Raw genomic sequence first — 20,858 nt, forward strand, 5'->3', positions numbered from 1 at the left:
GCAGTACAGTTGAGGTAGATGACATTTTTCCCCCAGAGAATAAAACCCTTTCCCAAAAAAGGACCTATAATGAGGAGCTGATCATTTTGACCTTCTCAGGAGCTGATAAAGGCTCTGTTGAAGTTTTATTTAATCTCAGCCCTCCAGTTTCAAGTAATTGTATAATGAGGTCAGTCCACCCTCCCTACCAGTCATTGGGAGCCACGCTCTGCAGTACCACCAAGACTGCTCTCTGCTTTTCAGCCCTGCTCTCAGCTGCTGCATCTTTTTGTTTCTAACTGAAGTGTAGTTGATTTACAATGTTATGTTAGTTTCTGGCGTACAGCAGAGTGATCCAGTTACGTACATATATTCTTTTTCATATTCTTTGCCATCATGGATTATTACAAGATATTGAATATAGTTCCTTGTGCTATACAATAAGTCCTTGTTGGTTATCTATTTTATATATAGTAGTGTGTATATATTTACCTCAAACTCCTAATATATCCCTCCCTTGCCTTTCCCCTTTGGTAACCATAAGTTTGTTTTCTGTGTCTGTGGGTCTGTTTCTGTTTTGTAAATAAGCTCATTTGTATCATATTTTAGATTCCATGTATAAATGATATCATATGATATTTGTCTTTGTCTATCTGCCTTACTTCACTTAGTACGGTAATTTCTGTGTCCATGCGTGTTGTTGTCAGTGGCGTTATTTCATTCTGTTTTATGGCTGAGTAATATTCCATTTTGTGTGTGTGTGTGTGTGTGTGTGTGTGTGTGTGTGTGTGTGTGTGTGTATACACCACATCTTCTTTATCCATTCCTCTGTTGGTGGACACTTAGGTTGCTTCCATGTCTTGGCTATTGTGAATAATTCAGCTGCATCTTACTTAGCAGAAGTCTCTGTGTGGGAGAATTAGTATATGAAGAGAACTAGTGTTGTGTTTGGGCCCCTTCTAGATTCAATCTCTCACGCCAGCCCACACAATCAGTAAATATTTAGCTGATCTTTCCTCATCTCGGATGAGTTCGCTCTCCTGTCCATACCCAGACCAGGCAGTGGCCCACAGGTATGAACTCATGGACAATCTCTGCTCACTTAGGAAGGGCTCATCCTTCTCCAGAGTTCAGTTCATTGATATGTCTTTGCAGCCATAGCTTTAAAAAAAAACACATTCTTTTAAACTTTGGTGTTCTCACATTTCAGCAGGAACAGTAGTCATTTGCCAGTCTACCTCTGCATCAGAACACTTCCATTCCTTCTGAAGTGCTTTTTCCACTTTGGTGTTTGTGTTTTGAGAGGGGACGCCGCGTGACACTTAGACGCTCTGCTGATTTCACGTTGCCCTGTATTTCTTGGCAGGAGGATTTTGCGGATTCCGACAAAGAAGCCCCTATTGAATCCACCTTCGTCCGCATCAGAGAAACCCCTTCTGAACAAGAGAGCACCGTCTTCCTTCTGACTGAGAACGGGGAGCGTGCCTACACCGTCAACCACGAAACGAGCCACCCGCCACCCTCCAAAGTCTTCGTCTGTGACAAGCCTGAGGGCGTGAGGGAGCCCTGCGTTACCAGCCAGGAGCTGGCAGACAGCTGCTCTGAGTTCATGCACGAGATCGTTGACCAGGTTCTCCAAGGGGTCCCAGGGAAGATCAACAGCACCGGCGAGCTGGCCCCAGAATCTTCCATCTTATCATCCAGAAAGGACAGCCAGAGGTCCACCTCTCTGCCAATCAAGAAAACTGTGCACTTTGAGGCTGACACCTACAAGGAGGCCTCCTGCAGTAGGGACCCTTTCTACAGTCCAGACCTTCGCTTCGAAGGAAGCCCAAGAGAGACCAAGGAGTTGTCCAGGCAGGACGGACAGGTCTGGGCGGCTGAGGTTGCCGAGGAAACAACGAAACAGGAGGCCCTGGAGATCCTGGAAGCAGCTTCCAGTGAGGCCCCCAGCGACGTGTCTTCAGTGGACGGTAAGGTCAGTCATCCTCCGACTTCCCAGACCTCTCCCTCCTGGAATGGGGTGTCGGAGAGGGCAGCTGGCCCAGGGAAAGAGGGCCGTTCTCCGTCATCCCTGGGAGAGGATACCATTGTGGCCGATTCCATGGAGATCGAGGTTAAGCTGCTGACTGTAGAAGCTATGGATAAGGAAGACCCTTTCGAAGGCATACCATTAAAAGCCTCGAAATTTAACAGCAACCTCGTAGGTTTTCCCTCCACCAGCCAGGCTTTCCACGAGGTTCCTTCGCCTCATGAGAAAAAACCTGCCGAGGAGGAGGTGTCCGAGGACCGTGCTGAGAAGTTGCGTAAAAGGAGGGGTAAATCTACCCACAGGAAGACAGATTTGGATGAGCCCCCCGTGAAGCCCAACCAGCAGGAACCTCACAAGGACCCTGGACCAGAAGACCGAGGCTCTTCTTTGGAGGCACCGGTGGATAAAAAGCCAGAAGTGTGTGAAAAGGCCAAGCACAAGTGCCCCCGGCGCCGTCGGGGTGAGGAGGAAGGGGAAGCCGAGGGCCCACGGGGCCTTGGGGGAGAGCTGCCTTCCAGTCCAGCCGACAGCAGCCGCAGCTTGGAGACCCTCCGCAGCCCCAGCGACGAGGGCCTGGATTTCGAGCCGTCTCCACCGCCCTCCAGGATCTCCATCATCCCCCACGACCTTTTCTACTACCCGCATTACGAGGTCCCCCTGGCTGCGGTTTTGGAGGCTTACGCAGAAGGCGTGGAGGATTTGAGAAACGAAGAAGTGGACCTCGAAGAGCCAGAGGGGTATCTGCCGGACGCGGGGGCCGGGGAGGCCGAGGCCTCCCAGAGCAGCTGCAGCTTCGCCGGGCGGGGCAAGGGCCACCCCCAGGCCAGCGTCGCGGAGGATGCCAGCCCAGCCTCGGAACCCAGCCCCCCGTCCCCGCAGGGGGACCACCAGCCAAGTGAGGACGCAGAGAGTGTCCCCGTGCAGGGCCACCAGGTACTTGACTGCGGGGGCGGGAACGCTGAGTGGGGAGTTCTGTGCTTCTCCTCAGCTCGGCTTCTTCCTCCATAAAACAGAGAAAGGCAGTTTCCCTCGCAGGCAGCCCAGGTCCAGAATTTAAGGAGACGCTCACTCAGGCTCAGGCAAGGTCAGGGTTAGCACCCGAGAGGAACACTTGCCGTCAGTTTTGCACCCTGGGTGTCTCGCTGGCCTCCCCTAGTCTGGGCCCTGCCCGCATCCTGCCCAGGAGATCAGATGAGGCCATGCTTGCGGTGCTTGAGGGTCCAGCTTAGTAGTAGCAGAGATCATTGTAAGTAGCAATCGCGGCTCTGCCTAGTATGCACTTGGTGAACTTTACCCCCAACCCCGCGGCAGCCTGAGAAAACCAAGCCAGACCTCACCCTGGACTCCAGCCTGGATTTTTAAAGGCCTTTTGCTTGTTGAGCGCTATTGTTCGGCTCCTGTGGTTAGAAGTGGGTTGTGTAAACAGGGCAAGGCGGACGCGCACTTCTGAGCCGGGGCAGCTGGGCACGTGCTCCTCTGCCACCTCGTGTCTCCACGTCATCTGGCCCAGCAGCTTCAGAGGGCCCCCCCAGAGTGATCAGTGAGAGAGTGTGGGGAGCCCTGACTGCATGTCCCTCTGGGTCCCCCTCCCCGCCCTCCCCTCCGGACAAGCCCACCTCCTCCCTGCCTCCCAGCCTGCCTCTGGGCTTTGCTGGAGCTGGCCCCGCCATCCGGACGCCCTTCCCCACACTTGGCTTGGCGAGCACTTACTCATCTTCAAAGCCCAATGCCAACAGCATCCCCTCCCGGGAGCCTGCCCGGCCCCTTTCCAGGCAGGGCAGTCACTCTTGCATTTATAGTGATAACATTCTCGATGGTTCTCTGGTGGACTGCTGCAGCTTTCGTGGGTTGTGATTTTCTCTCCTGGGAGAGAGTGAGCGTTTGTGTATTAATCTCTGGGCTCCAGAGGTCAGCCTGACAGGAAACAAGGTGCATTGCGTGACAGTTTGGGGTATCAGGTGAGGGCAGGTAAATTAAACCCTGAGGTGCTGGAAAGTCAGGACAGGACCCAGCGGAGGCCCAAAGGTGCTCGGAGGAGTGAGAAAGCCTTGCCCTGGGGAGGCTGCAGGAGAAGGGGAATCTGAGTCGCCTTAAAAGGCATGTAGGATTTAGATGGGCCAGAAGTGGTAGCATCATTTATGGGTCTGCCCGCTCCAAGCAGTGGGGAGTAGCTGCCCGAGGACCGGGGGGCCTCAGAGTTCTCTGGCACTAACAGTCCAGAAGCCACGTGTGGCCGGACCTATCCTTTGGTGCCGAGCACCCATTCTCTGTCCGTCTTCGGCTGGAGAAGAGGGCTGGGTGGCTCCATGGGTGCGAGAGACCTGCCTGCCACCTTCCCCTTCTGCCCAGGGGCAAGGAACCTCGTCCTGTCCCCTGCCCCTAGCCCTCTGTCTGCTGTCTGTCAGAGCAGGCTTGTCCTGTGGGAGACCAGAAGATCCGGCGGGTTGAGAAATGCCCCTCAGTGACATCAGGTCTCGGGGTCCCCAGGTTGGGGGATGACAACAGCAACTGGGGTGATTCTCTGGGTTATTACGGGCCAAAAAGCTCTTTTAGAACAAAAGAAAGGGGACTGGGATTGGGGAGAGCCTGAGTTGCCTTTCTGCCCCTCTGGGTGACTTAGAACGGCCAATGAGCGCTAAGTTCCCCTCCCCCAGTGATGGAGTGTGGCCTGTGGGCACGCAGATGAGGCATCCGACGGCGCAGGTGCCCACGGCTCCCAAGCGCACCTTGCCGTTGGCTCCCGAGTGTAGCCCCAGCATTGATCCCTGTGAGTGAGCAGGGGCGGGGGAGGGGAAGGGGCGCAGCCCAGGATGACTTGCCTCCTGACAGAGAGGATGACGGGCTGGAGCATTTCTCCGATACCTGGCCCTTCCTTAAAAAGAAAAGCGAAAACTATCTTCTAACTGGACTAGAAAATGGCAAGTTCTACTTCCAGTCTTTAAGAAAGTCAGTCCTCTCCTCACCTCACCTTTCAGAAAAGGTAGCGTTTGCTCATTGATAACGGAGGAGCAGCTGGCCTTTCAGATCGCTGAGAGCGGTTTTCATTTCTGCAGGGAGCTTTGTTCTCCTGGGCTGCACTGGCCGGCCACTCTGATCCTCTTATTGGGACACCAGTTGAGCAGGTTTTTCCAGCCCCTGTGAGAATTCTTGAGAGGTGCTGCCAGCAATTCTCACGCTTCTCGATTTCAGTGGGAGCATCGCTGATGGGTTTCAGAGTGCCTGGGGGGGTGGGTGGAGGTCAAAGATTCCTTATCATATAAATGCTACAGAGGTGGCACTACCATACACCTTCGGCCAAAAGCACGGTGAAGATCCATCTCTCCAAACACAGGAGCCGCCTTCACACCCCTTGGCCCACCTGGCCTCTAGGATTTGTTCCTCTGTTTAAGTGGATGGTGGTTGTGTGAAGGGTCCAACCGTTGTCTACTGTGAGGGACATCCTTTATAGGAAAAACTGTGGTATAGTGGGAAGAGGCTGATAATCATTATACCCATTTGCCAGACAAGGAAACCAAGGATCAGAGAGATAGTTGCTCAAGGTCAGATAGCTGACTTAGCCAGGATTGGAAACCAGGTCTTACTGACTGTAAAACCCGTGCTGTTTTCGATCCATCAGTCTGGAGCATTTGGAACTCTGCCCGGGGAGCAGCAGTTCAGGTGGGCTTCTCCTCCATGGTGGGCTGTGCTGGAAGGAACCCATGGAAGAGGCAGGATTGGAAGGGGCGCCCTAGCTGGGCCTCGGAGTCAAGGTGGAGCAGGGCGCTGCCGGGTGGTGTCACGCACTCAACATCTCAGCGTAAAATTCTGATTTGTGTTTGGTTGTCATATCCTTCAGTCCCAGGAGTTTCCAAACTCGGAAAACTTAGCAAACCCATTAGAAGAAAAGGTAATGGAAGAACCGATCAGCAGTAAAAAAAAGGAAAAAAGAAAACACGTGGACCACGTAGAAAGTTCAATATTTATAGCACCCGGAACTGTTCGCTCCTCAGATGACCTGGAAGAAGACACCTGTGACCACAAAGTCCTTTCCAGGTATTTTATTAACAACTTCTCACCCCAGAGCCTGAGCTGGGAAGCTACTCTCTGAACTCATCCCATTTCTGGTTTCTGATTGGATGGCGGACGCAGGGGTGGGGCTGGACAGCAAGGGAAACAGATTCAGGCAAAGTCCTCATTCTTCACACCTGGGCTCCCCCACTGACCTCCCCCCCATCCCGCCCCCAACCAATATCAGACCTGCCCGTAATCGGCAAAACCAGAAGGACCTGAACTTTGCCTTCTCTCCTCGCTCAACGTAGCTTTGGGTGGAAACTGGCAGTGAGCAGAAAGGTGGCTGAACCGTAGGTAGGGGTGGGGTATGAAAAGTAATAGCCTTGGAGACTCTGCCGGCCGTCTCTGGCCCCTGATAACCTCCGGGCAGTCTAGGTAGAAACCAAACTTAGCCGTTTACAAGCATCTTACAGGATCAGAAGGGAGGCACTGGAGGGGACCATTTATCACTGTCGCATGGAAGCTGGACTTTAATATGACCGCTTCACCCACGAGTTTGGGTCCAAGGCAGTAAGGGTGGAAACTTGAGGAAACTAACATGACTGTCTCTGTATCAGGCCCATCCCCATGCAACACCTCTTTCTCCTGTGGAGCAATAAGACAGGGCCGCTTTGACCTGCAGTAGGTTAGTATCCCCAACAGCTCCATGAAGTAGGTAGGGTGGGAATGATGATCCATTTCACAGATAAGGAAAACGGATCAGAGATGTAAATATTTGACCAAAGTTGCCAGTTCATCAACCAGGAGCCAGGATGACAGCCCAGGCCTCTGGCTGGGTATCTTTTCGCCTTAGCCCTGAGTGAGCCAGCTTTATTGGAAGATCAGAGAAACACATCAGCCTCAAAGATATAGTCAGAAAATTAGCCTCCTCGTGTATGAAAGGAAAAGAGGTGGTCCACCCAAGAGCTAGGCAGTTAGCAGCACTGTGCACAGCAGGAAGCACTGCAAAGGGAGTCCGGGTCCCAGGTCTCAGCCCAGGTCTGACTTTAGCTTGCAGAGGACGTCTGGTGAGTCCCAAGACTTCCGGACACTTAGAAAAAGAGACCCTTTCCTGCCCCCAAATCCTATGATTTTTAAGAATATGTGGTCTGCTTTCTATTTGAAATTCTTCCTCACTGTTTTCTTTTTTTTTTTCTTGTTGACGAGGGCTCAGTGTGTCCCTTTCACCTCATCCTGCTGTTTGTAAACACACTCCACCCCGAGTGGGTCTCCTGGATACCATGTCTCATTTCCATCACTAGGTCAGAAATCAGAGCTTGCCTGAATCCACATGTGGCGGCCTCAGGATGGGGGCAGCAAGAAGTTCTTGGTGACGCCAATTCAAAACGTGTGTTTATTTTGCAGGACAAGTCACAGCGACTCCAGCATTTACGTTCGACGACATGCTAATAGGTCTTTGGAACCGGTTAGTATGTGAATTTCTTCTTTCAGCCGGCCCCTGCTAATCAATTCCTTTCCATCCTTCCTCCTTCCCAGCCCAGAGCTTTGAAATTACTGACTTGCGACAGCTACGCTTTGGGATAGAAGACAAGCAAATTGAAACCTTGTCAGTAGGCATAGTGCAATCAGATGTCCAGTTTGGGCAATAGGGGATGTAAATAAAGTGACGATTTTAAAGCCCAAAGGCATCTTTGCCATAACAAACGCATCCAAGACCCCACCCCTGCACACACGTCCAGAAAGATCACGTTCAGAGACAGAGGTGCCACATAAGCAGAGGGTTCGCTTTGTCTTCGCAACCACTCAGCTGTGGATGTGTTGGGACCCAAAGCCCTGGGATCCACAGCTTGCCCTGATTCAGGCTGTTATGCGGGAGGGGAGCCTTCCGTCCGCCCGTGGGAATGACGTAGAATACTGTATAGTCATTTTACTTTGGAACTAGATGTTCGCAAGATTGAGAAAATCATGGCATGCTCGACTCTGTATGTTTAAAATCATTTCATTTTCTGTTTCAGAGATTTCATCTTTACTAATTGGGTTGCGGGGTTTTGTTTATGAATTTCACTGTAGGATCATTTTAGCCATGTTCAGTTGAGGAACGCAGCAGATCAGGATGACAGAAGAAACCAAATGTTAACCAGGTAGGTGGCAGTAGTCCAAGCTTGGTGGGGCTTAAAAGGATATTTTTTCTTTAATTTTGCAGCCTACCTACTGGGGGTGGCTATTCTCCAACAAGGCTGTGTTGGATAACAGTATTAATAGTCTGGGCTCATGCAAGAAAATACCCGTTCCGGAAAAAATGAATGGAAATTGAGTATGTGTGGGAGGGGAAGGTAGATACGAATTCATGTTGATGGGCAGGGCATGGTTCAGAAAATGACTCAGTTTAAAGACAGGTCTGGGTCATGAGCCTGTGGCTGTATTTAGATGACACGGTGGTATAAGCTGGCCCTCTGAGGCAGAGCCAGGCAGAAGAGGTCGGGACGGGATACCGTGTGTGTTCTAAACGCTGTAGCCCCTGACAACTGTGTTAATTCCGTGTCGCCACTGCAGGTACAATACTCAGAAGCTCACTGAGCTGATGTTACAGTTTTATGACATCAGAACAGACATGAAGAGGGAATGCAAACATGCCAGGATGTCTATGAAAGTATTTCTTCCTGTTGGAGAACTAAATGACCTAGACTAAGAGTGTCGAATTGCTGTAACACCGCCCGTTGAGAACGTAGGCAGGCAGAGAAATCTAAAACTCTGACAACTCTGAGATGCCCCTATCTCTGTTAAAGTTATTGAATCACTTAATTTAATTGATTTTTTTAAAAATATTTGCCACGGATTTGAATTGGCTTGGAAGGACTTAGATCATTGGAATGGAAAGACCTTGTCTGAAAATTGCCCAACACCCAGGAGTGTAATCTGTACAGGTCCACCTGTCTGGCTACTAAAAAAAGAGGCAAGATTTGTTTCCCTCCCCTGCCGTAAAACGGAAATATTAATTCACGTTTTCCACCAGGTTTGACATCCTGATAGGAAAATAGCACTTTTAGCTTTTATGAGATAGAGTCTTTGAAAATTGAACCCGCAAGGTTGAGAAGTGCAGTCGTGTTTTCCATGCTTTCGAACATTTATTACCCTTGCAATAAAAATACGCAGTTTAAAATTTCTCTAAAAGCAGTTTGAAGAAGGAGAAAGAAATTCTGTCCGTTGTCTGTTATCTGCGTGGGAATCGCTCAGTTTCCAGACCAGGGCAAAGGTTTAATCCCCTCTTGGCATGGTCTTTCGTTGTATCAGGAGATGGTCTAGGGAGGAGGAGGTAGTTTTCGCTTCTCATCATCTCCGTCACCCTGATGACCCTGAGAAGCCCCAAATGACCCTGAGAAGCTTACACTCTAGGTTCTACAGATGCCTCTGTAGAGGCCCCCGAGCCCAACTGCAATCAGATTATGGCTTCTGACCCTTTCCTGTCACCACCACAACAGGCCCCTTCTGGGCTTTCTCCACCAGGCAAAACTAAAATGTCACTTTAGTACTACCTTCTGTTAAAATAAGAAAGATACATCTGACCAAAATCTGGTAACCTGGTAATTATTTGCGAGGTTAGATTCCAAAAACAAAAACAAAAACTTGGTGGTACAGAGGTGTGTCTTTTTGTTGCTGATGGCTGTTTTTAAATGATCTGTCATGAGGGAACCTCCGATTCTTTCTTCAGATTCCTTAGGAAGTCCCCGCCATTCCTAGGGAAGAACGAAGAGCCGTCAGCTTCTAACTCTGTGTTAAGGGCACTGCGGTGTAAGGGAGAGCATCCTGGAAGGGTGTAGACCTGGTCCAGGTCCCAGCTGTATCACAGTCATTGTATGGCCTTGAGCAAGCCCCCCTCGCACCCCCTCTCCACGCCCGTCTGCAGGATGGGGCTAACAGCTCCTCCCTCTTGGCGCTGTGAAGATGAACTGAGTGCGGTTAAAAGCTCAAAGCATCCCGGGACCCAGCCCTCCGCCTGGGTCTGCACCTCACTGGGAAGCCCTCAGCTCTCCAGTTGGGCAGTGAGGCTGGAGTACAGGGAGGGAGGGGGCTCCACTGGGCTGGGGACCCACTTGTGACTGCCTTGGTGTGTTTCCCCTCCTGCAGGAAGGCCAACAGCTCGGGCGAAGCCAGGACGCAAGAGACCCACAGCCCAGAGAGCGACTCGCTGATGCAGTTCGTCCAGCAGCCAGACGTGATATACTTTATCCTCTTCCTCTGGCTCCTGGTTTATTGCCTGCTGGTCTTCCCCCAGCTGGACCTCAATGGACTCTGATGCGTGCGTCTGCATAATAAAAAGACAGGATCCTGGCCAGGGGTGGGCAGTCTCCTTACTTCCTTTTATTGCCTGTTCTGGATGGGGCACTTCCGCAGATGGTGGAGGACCTCCGAGGAAATTTAGACTCCCTCTCTCCACTTTCCTTTTTCATGTTCCCTTTCTCTCCTGTGAGTCCTAAGCACGCTTTTCTCTTTGGCTGTGGACTCAACACTCAGGTGTGTGGCCAGATCGTTGGGTGGGTTTGTTTGTGTGCCTTGCCGACAGGTATTAAGCTTTGTTACTAATACTCATAACTGGGTCTTAGCTCGCCCCACGCGCTGGTTTTTAAGGTCCCAGATGGACCTGAGTTTCTCGCCTCCCGATGAGAAATAGGATGGATGCCTCAGGGAGACCCCCGCTGGGAAGAAAACTGCCCTACTTTCTTCTGAGAGGGGAGTCTGAGTGAAGGTGCTGGGGGTCCGCGCACCTGTTGTGGTCTGGCGATTGGTCGTTTTCTTTGGGGGGATATCAGAGCAGCACAAAGCTGCCGGGTCCAGCAAAGGGCATCCGTGAACGGCAAAGTTCGAGGAAAGTGTGGGCTAGGTCGTGAGCTGCAGTGCACACTTGTTCACCCTCGTTTTCTTTTTTGTGGGGGGCATGCATTTTAATTTTGCTTTTGAACTGAGGTAAAGCGGTGATTTTCAAACCTTTCCCACCTATGGAATCCTCCTTTCAAGTGGATTCTCAGGGGCCAGTCTAGTTGATACATGAAAAGCAGAGCTTTGGCTGACGCAGGGCAAGGCCTGGGATCCCTCTCGCTTTGCCCGGGCAGCTCCCAGCTTCCACTCGTGCCTCCTGAGGCATCTGTGCTGGTACCCAAGGTCCCGCAGGGCACTGTCAAAAAAAAAAGCCCCCGAAAGCCCCGAGGAGGAGTGCGGAAGTGGCCTGGCTGAGAACGAGCTCTGCCTGATGGGAGAGCAGGAAGTGGTCCAGCACGTTCCTGCTCCGAGAGAGCTTTTGTGCACACCTGCCTCACAGTGTGAGTCTCAGCACGGGCATCTTTCGTGGTCAGTTATGATGGGTTTCTTGAAAAGGAAAAGGGTTTCTGGAAAGCACCCTGAGAAGCAACCAGAACGGGCAGGTGGTGAGAGGACAGAGGCATCCACCTGCCCTTCCGTCTTCCTTCTGCCCTGGGCTCCCTCCTCTTCCTGCTTCCTGTCAAGAGGCAGGCCATGCGTCCCTGTGTATTACTTCCTCCTCCCGTTGTCCTCCCCCTCAGAAAGCATGTATATGGTGAGACTTACAAAACCACAGCCTATTAGGTCAGGAGGGGCAGTTAGACGGCATCTCCTCTGCTGAACCCAGAGAGGCAGAGCTGGTTGGCCAAGATCACACAGCCAACCAGGAATGGAGGCCACCTGATGCCCCATCCAGAGCTGTCCGCTCTTTTAGGGAAATTCCACTGGGCCCATGAATGTCCTGAAAAAAAAAATAATAAAATGAATAGATAAGAATGTCCTCATTTAAACAAAACCAAAATTTTTAGGTCAACCACCCACCTTTGTTTTTTCTTGTGTTTTTCCCATGAGGAAGTTTTGTTCGCTTTCAGCCTCATTGCCTGTTCCTTCTAGAATACCCTCGACAGCTCTAACAGCTTGTCAGCTGACACACCAGCTTTGCTGTTACTCCAGGAATCACGCTTCTCTCTCAGCAAGGCAGGGATTTGCTTATTTCAAGCAGGGGGTCTCAAGTTTACAGAATTCCAGCATGGCCAAAAGAATTGACGTAGCGCATTTGAGTCGATGACAGCCAAAGCCTGGCCTCTAACCCACTCTGGCTATAAGCTGCTTTCTCTCCACGAACGAATCTAAGCCTTCCCAGCTGAAAGCTGTTGGGAGTTTGGAGCGATTCCATCTCCAAGGCCTAGTGTCCCATGGAAAATGAGCTAATTAGTGAGCTCCCTGGCATCGCTGCAAGCTGAAAGGTACAGATAATAAAGATTATGTGTGTGACACTTTATAACCCTGGACACCAGGCAGTCCTCACCTAAATTAGATGCTTGGAAAGCCAGGGAAGAGCTGACCCGAACGTTAATCATTTCACTTTACGGGTCTAGACCTTGTTCAGAAAAGTCTCTGCAGGTTTCTCCTCTCACCCATTACAAAGTGTGATGTTTAAAACCATCTACAGGCAAGATGCCTGAAAGTCATTTGGTTCAGGGTGGCAGCAAACTGATTTTTTTTAAAAAGAAAAAAAAGAATCTCACTTGATTACAGGCGTGTGTGAAAGAAGTCAGATATAGAAGGTGGGTGAGAAGCCTGAAGGACAGACCACTCCATGGCTTCCATTTAAGAATTTATTTTTAATTCTTATCCAAGTAATACATGTTCATAGTTTAAAAAGAAACAAATACTATAAGACTTTTAATGAAAACTAGCAATCCCCTATGGGTTGCTCTCTAGAAGTAATCACCTCTTTTAGCTGTTTCTTCTAATATTTACCTTTGCATTTCTACATAACATGCTTATACTTCTTTTATTTTTGAAATTAATCTAGAAACATCTACTGGCTTGCTACCGTGGTAGAGAAGGATCTTGCTCTTACCCATACCGTGCTTTGTTTTTCCAGTATAGTTACATGTGTTGTTTGGACATCTCTCTTCATTGTGGGCATATGAGGACTGTTTACCTGTGAGCCAAGTAGTGTACTGTGGTTACACGTCCTTTCTCGTCAAATTTCTTCTCCCTCCTTGATGATGATGATGATGATTTTGGCGTGGCGCATTCCTTAGTAACTTGCTTAGAAAAGAACATGGGAAGTAAATATTATTGTAAATATTTTGAGATTTTGCATAGCTTAAAATATCCTTATTCTGCCCTTACCCAGGTGTAGCTGGATATAGAATTGTGGGTGGGAAATAATACCACCCATCGAGGTTGTTGAGATTCCTGATGCCATTCTGATTCCCAGGCCTTTAGCTGCGACTTGGGTTTCTCCACCCTCCCAGAAAACATTTAAAATCCCTTCATTCTTAGTGTTCTGAACTGTCCTGATGGTGGTGTACCCTTGATGGTGTACCTCGTGCTGGGTTCTCATGAGAAACCTCTTAAATTTTCTTGTAATTGTTCACGTTCTTTCTTTCTGTACCACCTGTTGTTCCAATGTTGGACTTCCCAGGCTAGACGTCTAATATTTTTTTATCTTTTCTATTTCTCATCTCTTAATTTATTCTTTTTTGATCTGCTTTCAAAGGTAGTTGTTTAGCTTTATCTTCTCAATATACCTGATGAATGTTTTATTAATTTTTAAGTTCCAAAACGTTTTATAGTGTCCTGTTCTTGTTTCATGGGTGCAGAACTTATTTCTCTGTGGACGTTCACGATAATGGGGTTTGGGGTATGTTCTTTTCTGCTCTCTGTTTTGCCTTTATTTCCTCTAAGTTCCCTTTCTCTTAGTCGCACTCTCTGTCTTATTACAAGTTTTCTTCGGATATCTAGTGATGCTGTGGATCGGTTCGTGTATAAGAATGAAACATCACAAAGTGGATAGAAGTTCTGTGTGTCAACTGGTGGATTCCTCTGTAGGCTCACCAGGTGGGCACCTGGACTCTTCATGGGAGGATCACACATATCAATATTTGCAGGTCTTTTCTCACTGTGTTTCTTTAGAGATATTTCCACTTCTCTCCTGCCTGAGGTAAAGGGACCTACGCAGAGCTGCTACTAGCCTATGCAGGGCCCTCATGCAGTTTCAAAAAGGGCATTCCCTCTGAGTGGATGGATGACTCAGAAATAGGTGCCCCTCTGAGCAGAAGCCACCCGTGGGCACTTGGCCAAACTGGCAGAAGCCATCTTTTGCCTCTTTCTCCAGGGAAAGGCCTGAGGAGCAGAGTAAGGGCTAGATTTTAACTCGCAATTGCCCCCTTAGCCAGGCACCTTTGTGCCGTGCGCGAACTGGAGGGCCGTACCCAGAGGTGCCGGCACACACCTGAGCGCCCGCATCCTGCCTCTGAGCAGGCATCTCATCACAGTCAGTGTGTACACTCACCGAATCGCTCCCGCCTCGCTGTGCCTGGGTTAGAGCCCCTCCGCTTCCCCCCGAGGAGTGGGCTGCTGGCGCCGCTGGGTGCTGGTGCCTCCCCTCTGCACAGGCAGTGCGTGGTGTCGGGATTCCTCGGCCCTGCTCCCGTCTCCCTCATACATGGGTCGGCATCTCGCGCCTGCCGTCATCTCCTCTTCATCCCTTTGTCTTTATGATTCCGTCCCTTCCATTCCTTTGTTCTCATTTCCCTGGGGTTTCACCAGGGAAGACACCCTCTTGAATCGCAGGTCCCACGTTTGCGCTCTCCCTGCTTGTTAGGCGGCTCGCTGCTCTGTGGGCGCGCTTGTGAACGTGCCCTGAGTCCTGCTGAGGCATGGTCTGCGAGCGCCTTCATGTAACGCTGGGCCAAGTGAGGAGAGGCGAGAGGGCACCTGGAGCTCCCCTGGATGCCCTAGCACAGATAGGACTCGCCTTCCTTCCCTCCTTTCCACCTCCTACCCCGACGAAACTATCTTAGAGCTCCGTTCCCCGCCAGACTCCCGCTTCTTGGAGTCACGCACTTTCTAGGTTTTCTTTGCCACCGTCCCTTCACCGGGAAACAGTCCGCACCGGTGTCGGCCAGCGAGCAAACTGGCTGCTCCCTCTGTTGGATGGCTGTTTGGAACTTTGTGAGCAATTCCTCCTGGTCAAGCCCGGCCTCTGTAGGGAGTGGGGCTCCCACCAGGACTGGGAACCAGCGAGTGCCCCCTAGAAGCCACCCTGGGCACAGGCTGCGTCTCCCTTTCTGGGGTTCAGCTCTCTCTTCCCGTCTCCATGCAGTGCGATCCTGCTCTTTGTGAGGGTCGAACTCGTAGAAGGCAGAAGATTTGGAGGCTGCCTGCCTGTGCAGTCAGTCGATCTTCATAAATTATAGGTCATTTCATAGCCTTAGGGATCACGTAAGGGTCTAGTGCCTCATTTAAGAAATGAGAAAACTGACGATCAGGAAGGAGAGATGATTAGTCACACTGCTAGTTAGTGCCCTCGGGAGGGACGTCCGGATGCCAAGTTCTCTACAGAACTCCAGCCTCCAGCCGCTGCAGCTCAACTGCACCTCCCTCGTCACCAGGGACTCAGGACATCACAGAGCTGATCTCTCAAACACAGGCCCGAGTAAACAAGGAAAGAAGGTATCTCTGAATCTCAGAATTCGTGGTGGCTTCTTTGTTAAGAATTGTTCTCTTTCCGCGGTCGTGTCATTGGCGAGCACTCCTGTGACACACTCTTTCATGCAAGCTCGGATTTTCTTAACTCTCCAGTAGGCCCACTGCTGTTTGGAGCCACGACCTCTCTTTCCCTTTGGCTTGGAGACCTTCCCAGCCATTTCTGTTTACGTCCTCAAGTCCCCGAGGTGGTCTATGTGGGAGTTTCAGATCAACGTGGTTCCTCAGAACCTTCCCAGTGATATTCTGGCCAGGAAACAAGAGCCCACGAAACCCTCCGGGTCCGCATGTGTTATTTCTCTTGCCCTGACATTGCATCATCTCTGCTGAGACCGCCTTTGGGGAGAGACTGAACGTCTTGGGGCTGCAGCTGCTGGCTGGAGTCCCCACTGAATAGCAGGCTCTTCCTCCGGCCGTCCAGCTGCTCTCGGGATGAAGGCCTTGGCCTGGGCTGAGCAGCTGAAGCCTGAGAGCTGGCGTGAGTGATAACTCGCTTATTTGCTGGAAATAGCTGCGGAGTTTGCCTGAACGGTTAGCCAGTGTCAGGGAGCCAAGAAATGAGACGTGGGTTCTTTGCTGGATGTCGAGTCCCGTAGATCTTCTCGGCTCTGCCTCTTGTCAGGCACCTTGTTGAGGAGCAACAGTCATGCAGGGAAGTGAGCCCAATACCCGTGAAGCGTGGACCCTGCATGCATTGCGCCCAGAATCTTCCATTCCCATCTCACGCAGACCCCATGGCTTCAGGCTCCAGGTGAGCCCTGGTCCTCCTTGCTCTGACGTGTGACAGCACCACAGTGACCTGCAAGCCGTCAAAGTCCTCCACCCCCGTGGGTGCGACCAGCTTGGGAAGGAGCAAAGGCCTGGAGGTTCTGAGCCCCTACTTCCCTGGGGTCAGCAGAGGCCATCAGAGTTCCGGGGCCCCTCGGACCCTTCTGGAATTGCCGGACCCCTCGGCGGCGGGAAGACTGAGTTGGGTGCTTATAATTCATCTGAGAACCTTGATGAAAACCCAGCCCTGGGCTGTAGCACCAACAAGCCAGGAAAATGTCCTCGTTTATGGGAAGAAGACAGCCAGTATTTTACACTGTTGGACCACGTGGTTTTAAATACAGCACTCAGTAATCTACCGCCCTGATCCCACTGCTAACTTCAAGATTCCCTGACACTTAGAGGTCAAGGCCAGCTTTCATCTAGCAGGAATCTCTTTAACTGAAACTCCCCCCGCCCCCCCTTTTTTTAATCACTCCCTTCTCCCTTCTCCAGGAGGATTTATGGAATAGGGGAAGAGGGCAGGTTCAGGAATCAGCCGGATCTAGGTTCAAGTCCCCGCTGTGTCTCCAGATAGATCTGGATGACTGGGCAAATTACCTCTCTGAGCATCTTCTGTGCAGAATCGACACTCAGTACATATTTGCTGAGTGAATAATAGCTCCCTTGTGAGCTTGTTACAGTGTCGTAAAATGCTCAGTAGCTCCCTGTCTGCATGTCCCTCCTCGCCAAGCTTTGACTAGACCTCCTTTCAGTTCGTTCAGTTTACCATGGCTGCTTCTAGCCTCTCTCCAATCCGCCTCCATCTTGCCAGCTGCTCTCTCAAACCTAGCTCATGCCTTTTACAAGAGGAAGCCGAAGCCAGCATGTACCCACGGACTCACTGGACCCTTAACGACAATCACGGGAGGTGGTTCTTTCAGAGAGGAAGCTAAAACACAAGAAGGAAAGATGACAAGGTCATAGAGCTGGCAAGTGGCAGAACCATGATCATAGGACTCTTCCTTCCAGACGTTGATTTCCACCCTAGACTTTGCTGCTTAGAAAATAAGTCATGCCTTAATGTGATTCTGATTGTTGGTGAATTTGGCCTAGTTGGCAAGCGTGGGTGGAAATCTCAGAGTTGGGCGGGTTTAGCAGTTGCGTTGCAACCCTCACCTGGCGTTCTTCCCCTTCCCAAGTTTCTGTGTACTTTGACCCCCGCCCCGTATCAACACTGCTTAAATATCTCCTTCGTCCTCATTTGGTAAAAATGACTAATATTGTACATCAACTATACTTCAATTAAAAAATAAATTAAAAAATTTTTAAATAACTGAGGACACCCCAAGTTCAGGTTTTAACTAAGGTTGCAAATTGACAACCAAAATGACTGCGTCTAAAGGCCCATTAGCAGCATAACCTCAGTGTCTGACATCCAAGATTGAATGACTTTAATTAATGCCCCCAGGTAGTCACTCTTCACTTCTTCTCACACATGCTTTTCAGAGTAGAAGTGAGGCTTCCTCCTTCAAAAAGCAAATCTCACTGTGCTGGGCAGAGCACAAGTTAAATAGGGATGAGACCATGGATTACTTGGAGGAAGTTAGAACTGGTTGGCCTGTGAGATAGGAATCATTGTTTTTCCTTTGTTTTGAATTGAAAAGTTGTGATTTTTGCATTGTTGCAGAAAGGAATAGAAAAATGTCTCCTGATAGGTCTCTTTTCCATTTGCAAAAGTTCAGACTTCTTTTAGACCCACCAGAAGTCAGTAATAGCCTATTCTCTGTAAGACTTTCCTATGAGGACAGACACAACATGCCTGTATTCCTAAATGTCATGCAAGGATTGAGACACTTTTTAAAAGGAAACTCTGGGGACTTCCCTGACTGTCCAGTGGTTAAGACTCCGCCTTCCAATGCAGGTGGTGCGGGTTCGATCCCTGGTCGGGGAACTAAGATCCCACATGCTGCACAGTATGGCCAAAAATTTTAAAAAAAAAGGAAACAAAGTGTCTGTAACCTAGAGAGTTGACATTATTCCAAAGTAGGATAGCACTGGCCTGGTCATCAGGACCCCAGGTCCTAGCTCCGGCCCACCTGCTGTGACACCTTGAATAATTCATTTACCTCTCTGGGTGGAAAGGTGGGAGACCTCTTTTTAAAAGTCTTTCTTAGGTTTAAAAATCCAAAGGTTAGGGCTTCCCTGGTGGCACAGTGGTTGAGAGTCCGCCTGCCGATGCAGGGGACACGGGTTCGTGCTCCGGTCCGGGAAGATCCCACATGCCGCGGAGCGGCTGGGCCCGTGAGCCATGGCCGCTGAGCCTGCATGTCCAGAGCCTGTGCTCCGCAACGGGAGGCCCGCGTACCGCAAAACAAACAAACAAAAATCCAAAGGTTAGCAAATTAGGTTTGTTTTTATTGTAATCTCAGTAAGTGGCCTGTTTGCTTAGAATAAATGCACCTCTGCATTTGTAAGTGAATTCCAAAGCTTAGAGCATGGCTTCCGGATTTAGTATCTGAGAAAGGTGCCTTTGGAAAGTGTTTGGTCTGTTGAAAGTGTGGGGTGAAAGTTGGGAGTAGAACGTGGGAGAGCTGCTTCCTAGGACTCCCAGAACCAATCTGGTCTCCTTAAATTAAGTCAGCATCCGAGGCAATTTTCTTGGATACTTTGAAGTTCACAAGTTCAGGTGCAGGCATATATAGATGTAAACGACTGGACCTTTCTATCCTTCCCATCTTTTTCCCCGTCCCCTGGTAGACTCGAAATAGATAGGCACAGAAATTCCACTCGAATCAGAGGCTGCTGGCATTCTAGCACTGGATCCCTGAAGCCAAAGACGGGCATGTTTGTACAGAATGTCCCTGGGGCGGGAGTGGAACTGGGGGAAGGGGTGCTATGAAGCAGAGACCCTGTCTCCTTGAAATTGCACCCTGAGTTAGCTACCTGCATCACTTGCGTTGGTGTTGGTAACATCAGCCAAAGACAAAGAGTGAAAGAGGAAGGATGGTGGTTCCCTACCGTACATGGTCAGGACCAATTGTTAAACCTGGAAGCAGGAGTTTGTTCAAAGTGTATTGTATTGGATGATGATAGCTATTTATTTTTTCAAGGTCTGTAATACGTTTAACAGATTTAATGCTACGGTTTCTTGTAATGTCATGGCGGGACTTAATTGATAATGTCTGAATATTTTTACTGAGAGCTCTAAGAGAACTATTGAAAAAAAAGCAAAATGTTATTTTGTAGTACAAGAATTATTTTGTCTATTTAGCACATACATAGCTGTAGCTTTGTAAAAAAAAAAAGGTATCTTTGTAAAAAAAATTGTATGAACATGCACTCTTATTTATTGACTATTGTAAATGAAGATATAAGTGACTATTTGCATAATTTATACCTGTGGGAAATTAACTGGAGTATTTGTTATTTGACTGTTTTCTATTAAGGACTATTAGGCTTGGTGCTATGATGAATGGTCTTGTAAAATTACATGTAACCTGAAGAAAAATTTTGAGTATAAATTTCATGAATTGACCAGCTCATTGATAATTCTTTGCCAACCAGAAATGACTCTATCTTTCCTTTGTCCCAACAAAGAGTACTATTGCCAGGTAAAAGTGACACCGATTGGCTGTAGAATTGTAGAGACTGTAGGGAATCTACCCTTTTTAACTATTAACTTGTCTTGAGCCTTTGCAGGTGAACCTCCAAGAAGGAACAATAATGGTAGTGATGGTGGCTCTATGGCTGTGGAGTTACGCTGCCTGCCTGGGTTTGAATCCTGGGTCTGTCTCTTACCGACTGTGTGATTTGTAACAAGTTACTATAGTAGCCTGGGTCTTCCAGAGAACAGAGCCTGAGTCCAACCTTATGTGCTTATGCATCAGTGCCGGGGGGATGGGGGCACGGGTACAATCCCAGGGCAGCAAGAGTGAGGCAAGGACGGAGGGAAAGCAAACCAGCAGTGGTGCAACAGGTATTTATCGTGTACCTACTAGGCATCCGGCACTGTTCTGGTTGCTGAGAATAGAGTAATAAACGAAACCAAAGTCCTTGTACTCGGAGAGCTTACATTCTAGTGGCGGAGAGAGACGTAAACAAAATAGGTAACATACACAGTATGTCAGATACCTATCAATAAGTGCTGTAAGAATGATCAGGACAGGAGCACCAGTTTGGGGGTGGATGGGGAGGTGATACAGTGTTAATAATCAAGAGAGGCCTCTTTGAGAGGCAGACATTTGACTAAAGACTTGAAGGAGATGCCAGGACAAGTCACTCGAATAACTGGAGAAGAGCTGTCTAAGCAAAGGGAGGAGCAGGTGCAAAGGCACTGTGGTGGGATCGTGGCGGTGTTTTTAGGGGACGCCAAAGAGCCTGGTGGGGCTAAAGTACAGTGAGTGAGAGGGGAGAGAAGTAGGTGAGGAGTTTACTGGGGCAGGTCAGGTAGGGCTGTGTTGGATGTTACAAGGACGTTGGCCTTCACCCTGAGTGAGCTGGATCCCCTGGAGGGTTTTGACCACATGTTGACTTAACATTTTAGCAGGCTCACCCTGGCTGCCATGATGAGAATAGACTGGGGAACAAA

General features: G+C 49.6%; 1 protein-coding gene across 3 annotated transcripts in view; it reads left to right on the plus strand.

Annotated features, from left to right (window-relative positions):
- CLMN (calmin) overlaps positions 1–19,767 on the plus strand; it is a 119,073-nt gene extending 99,306 nt beyond the window's left edge. For 2 of the 3 annotated variants that reach the window (XM_079914417.1, XM_079914419.1), the window contains exons 9-14: positions 1,346–2,944; positions 5,847–6,043; positions 7,406–7,466; positions 8,072–8,142; positions 8,555–8,651; positions 10,131–19,767. In XM_079914417.1, coding sequence (XP_079770543.1) covers positions 1,346–2,944; positions 5,847–6,043; positions 7,406–7,466; positions 8,072–8,142; positions 8,555–8,651; positions 10,131–10,295 — 2,190 coding nt within the window. In that variant the 3' untranslated portion in view covers positions 10,296–19,767. Of the gene's footprint in view, positions 1–1,345; positions 2,945–5,846; positions 6,044–7,405; positions 7,467–8,071; positions 8,143–8,554; positions 8,652–10,126 lie in introns of all 3 variants that reach the window. The other variant, XM_079914418.1, reaches the window with a different exon arrangement.
- Positions 19,768–20,858: the final 1,091 nt, after the last annotated feature.

This window comes from Stenella coeruleoalba (genome assembly GCF_951394435.1).
Source record: "Stenella coeruleoalba genome assembly, chromosome: 2".
NCBI classification, from domain to species: Eukaryota; Metazoa; Chordata; class Mammalia; order Artiodactyla; family Delphinidae; genus Stenella; species Stenella coeruleoalba.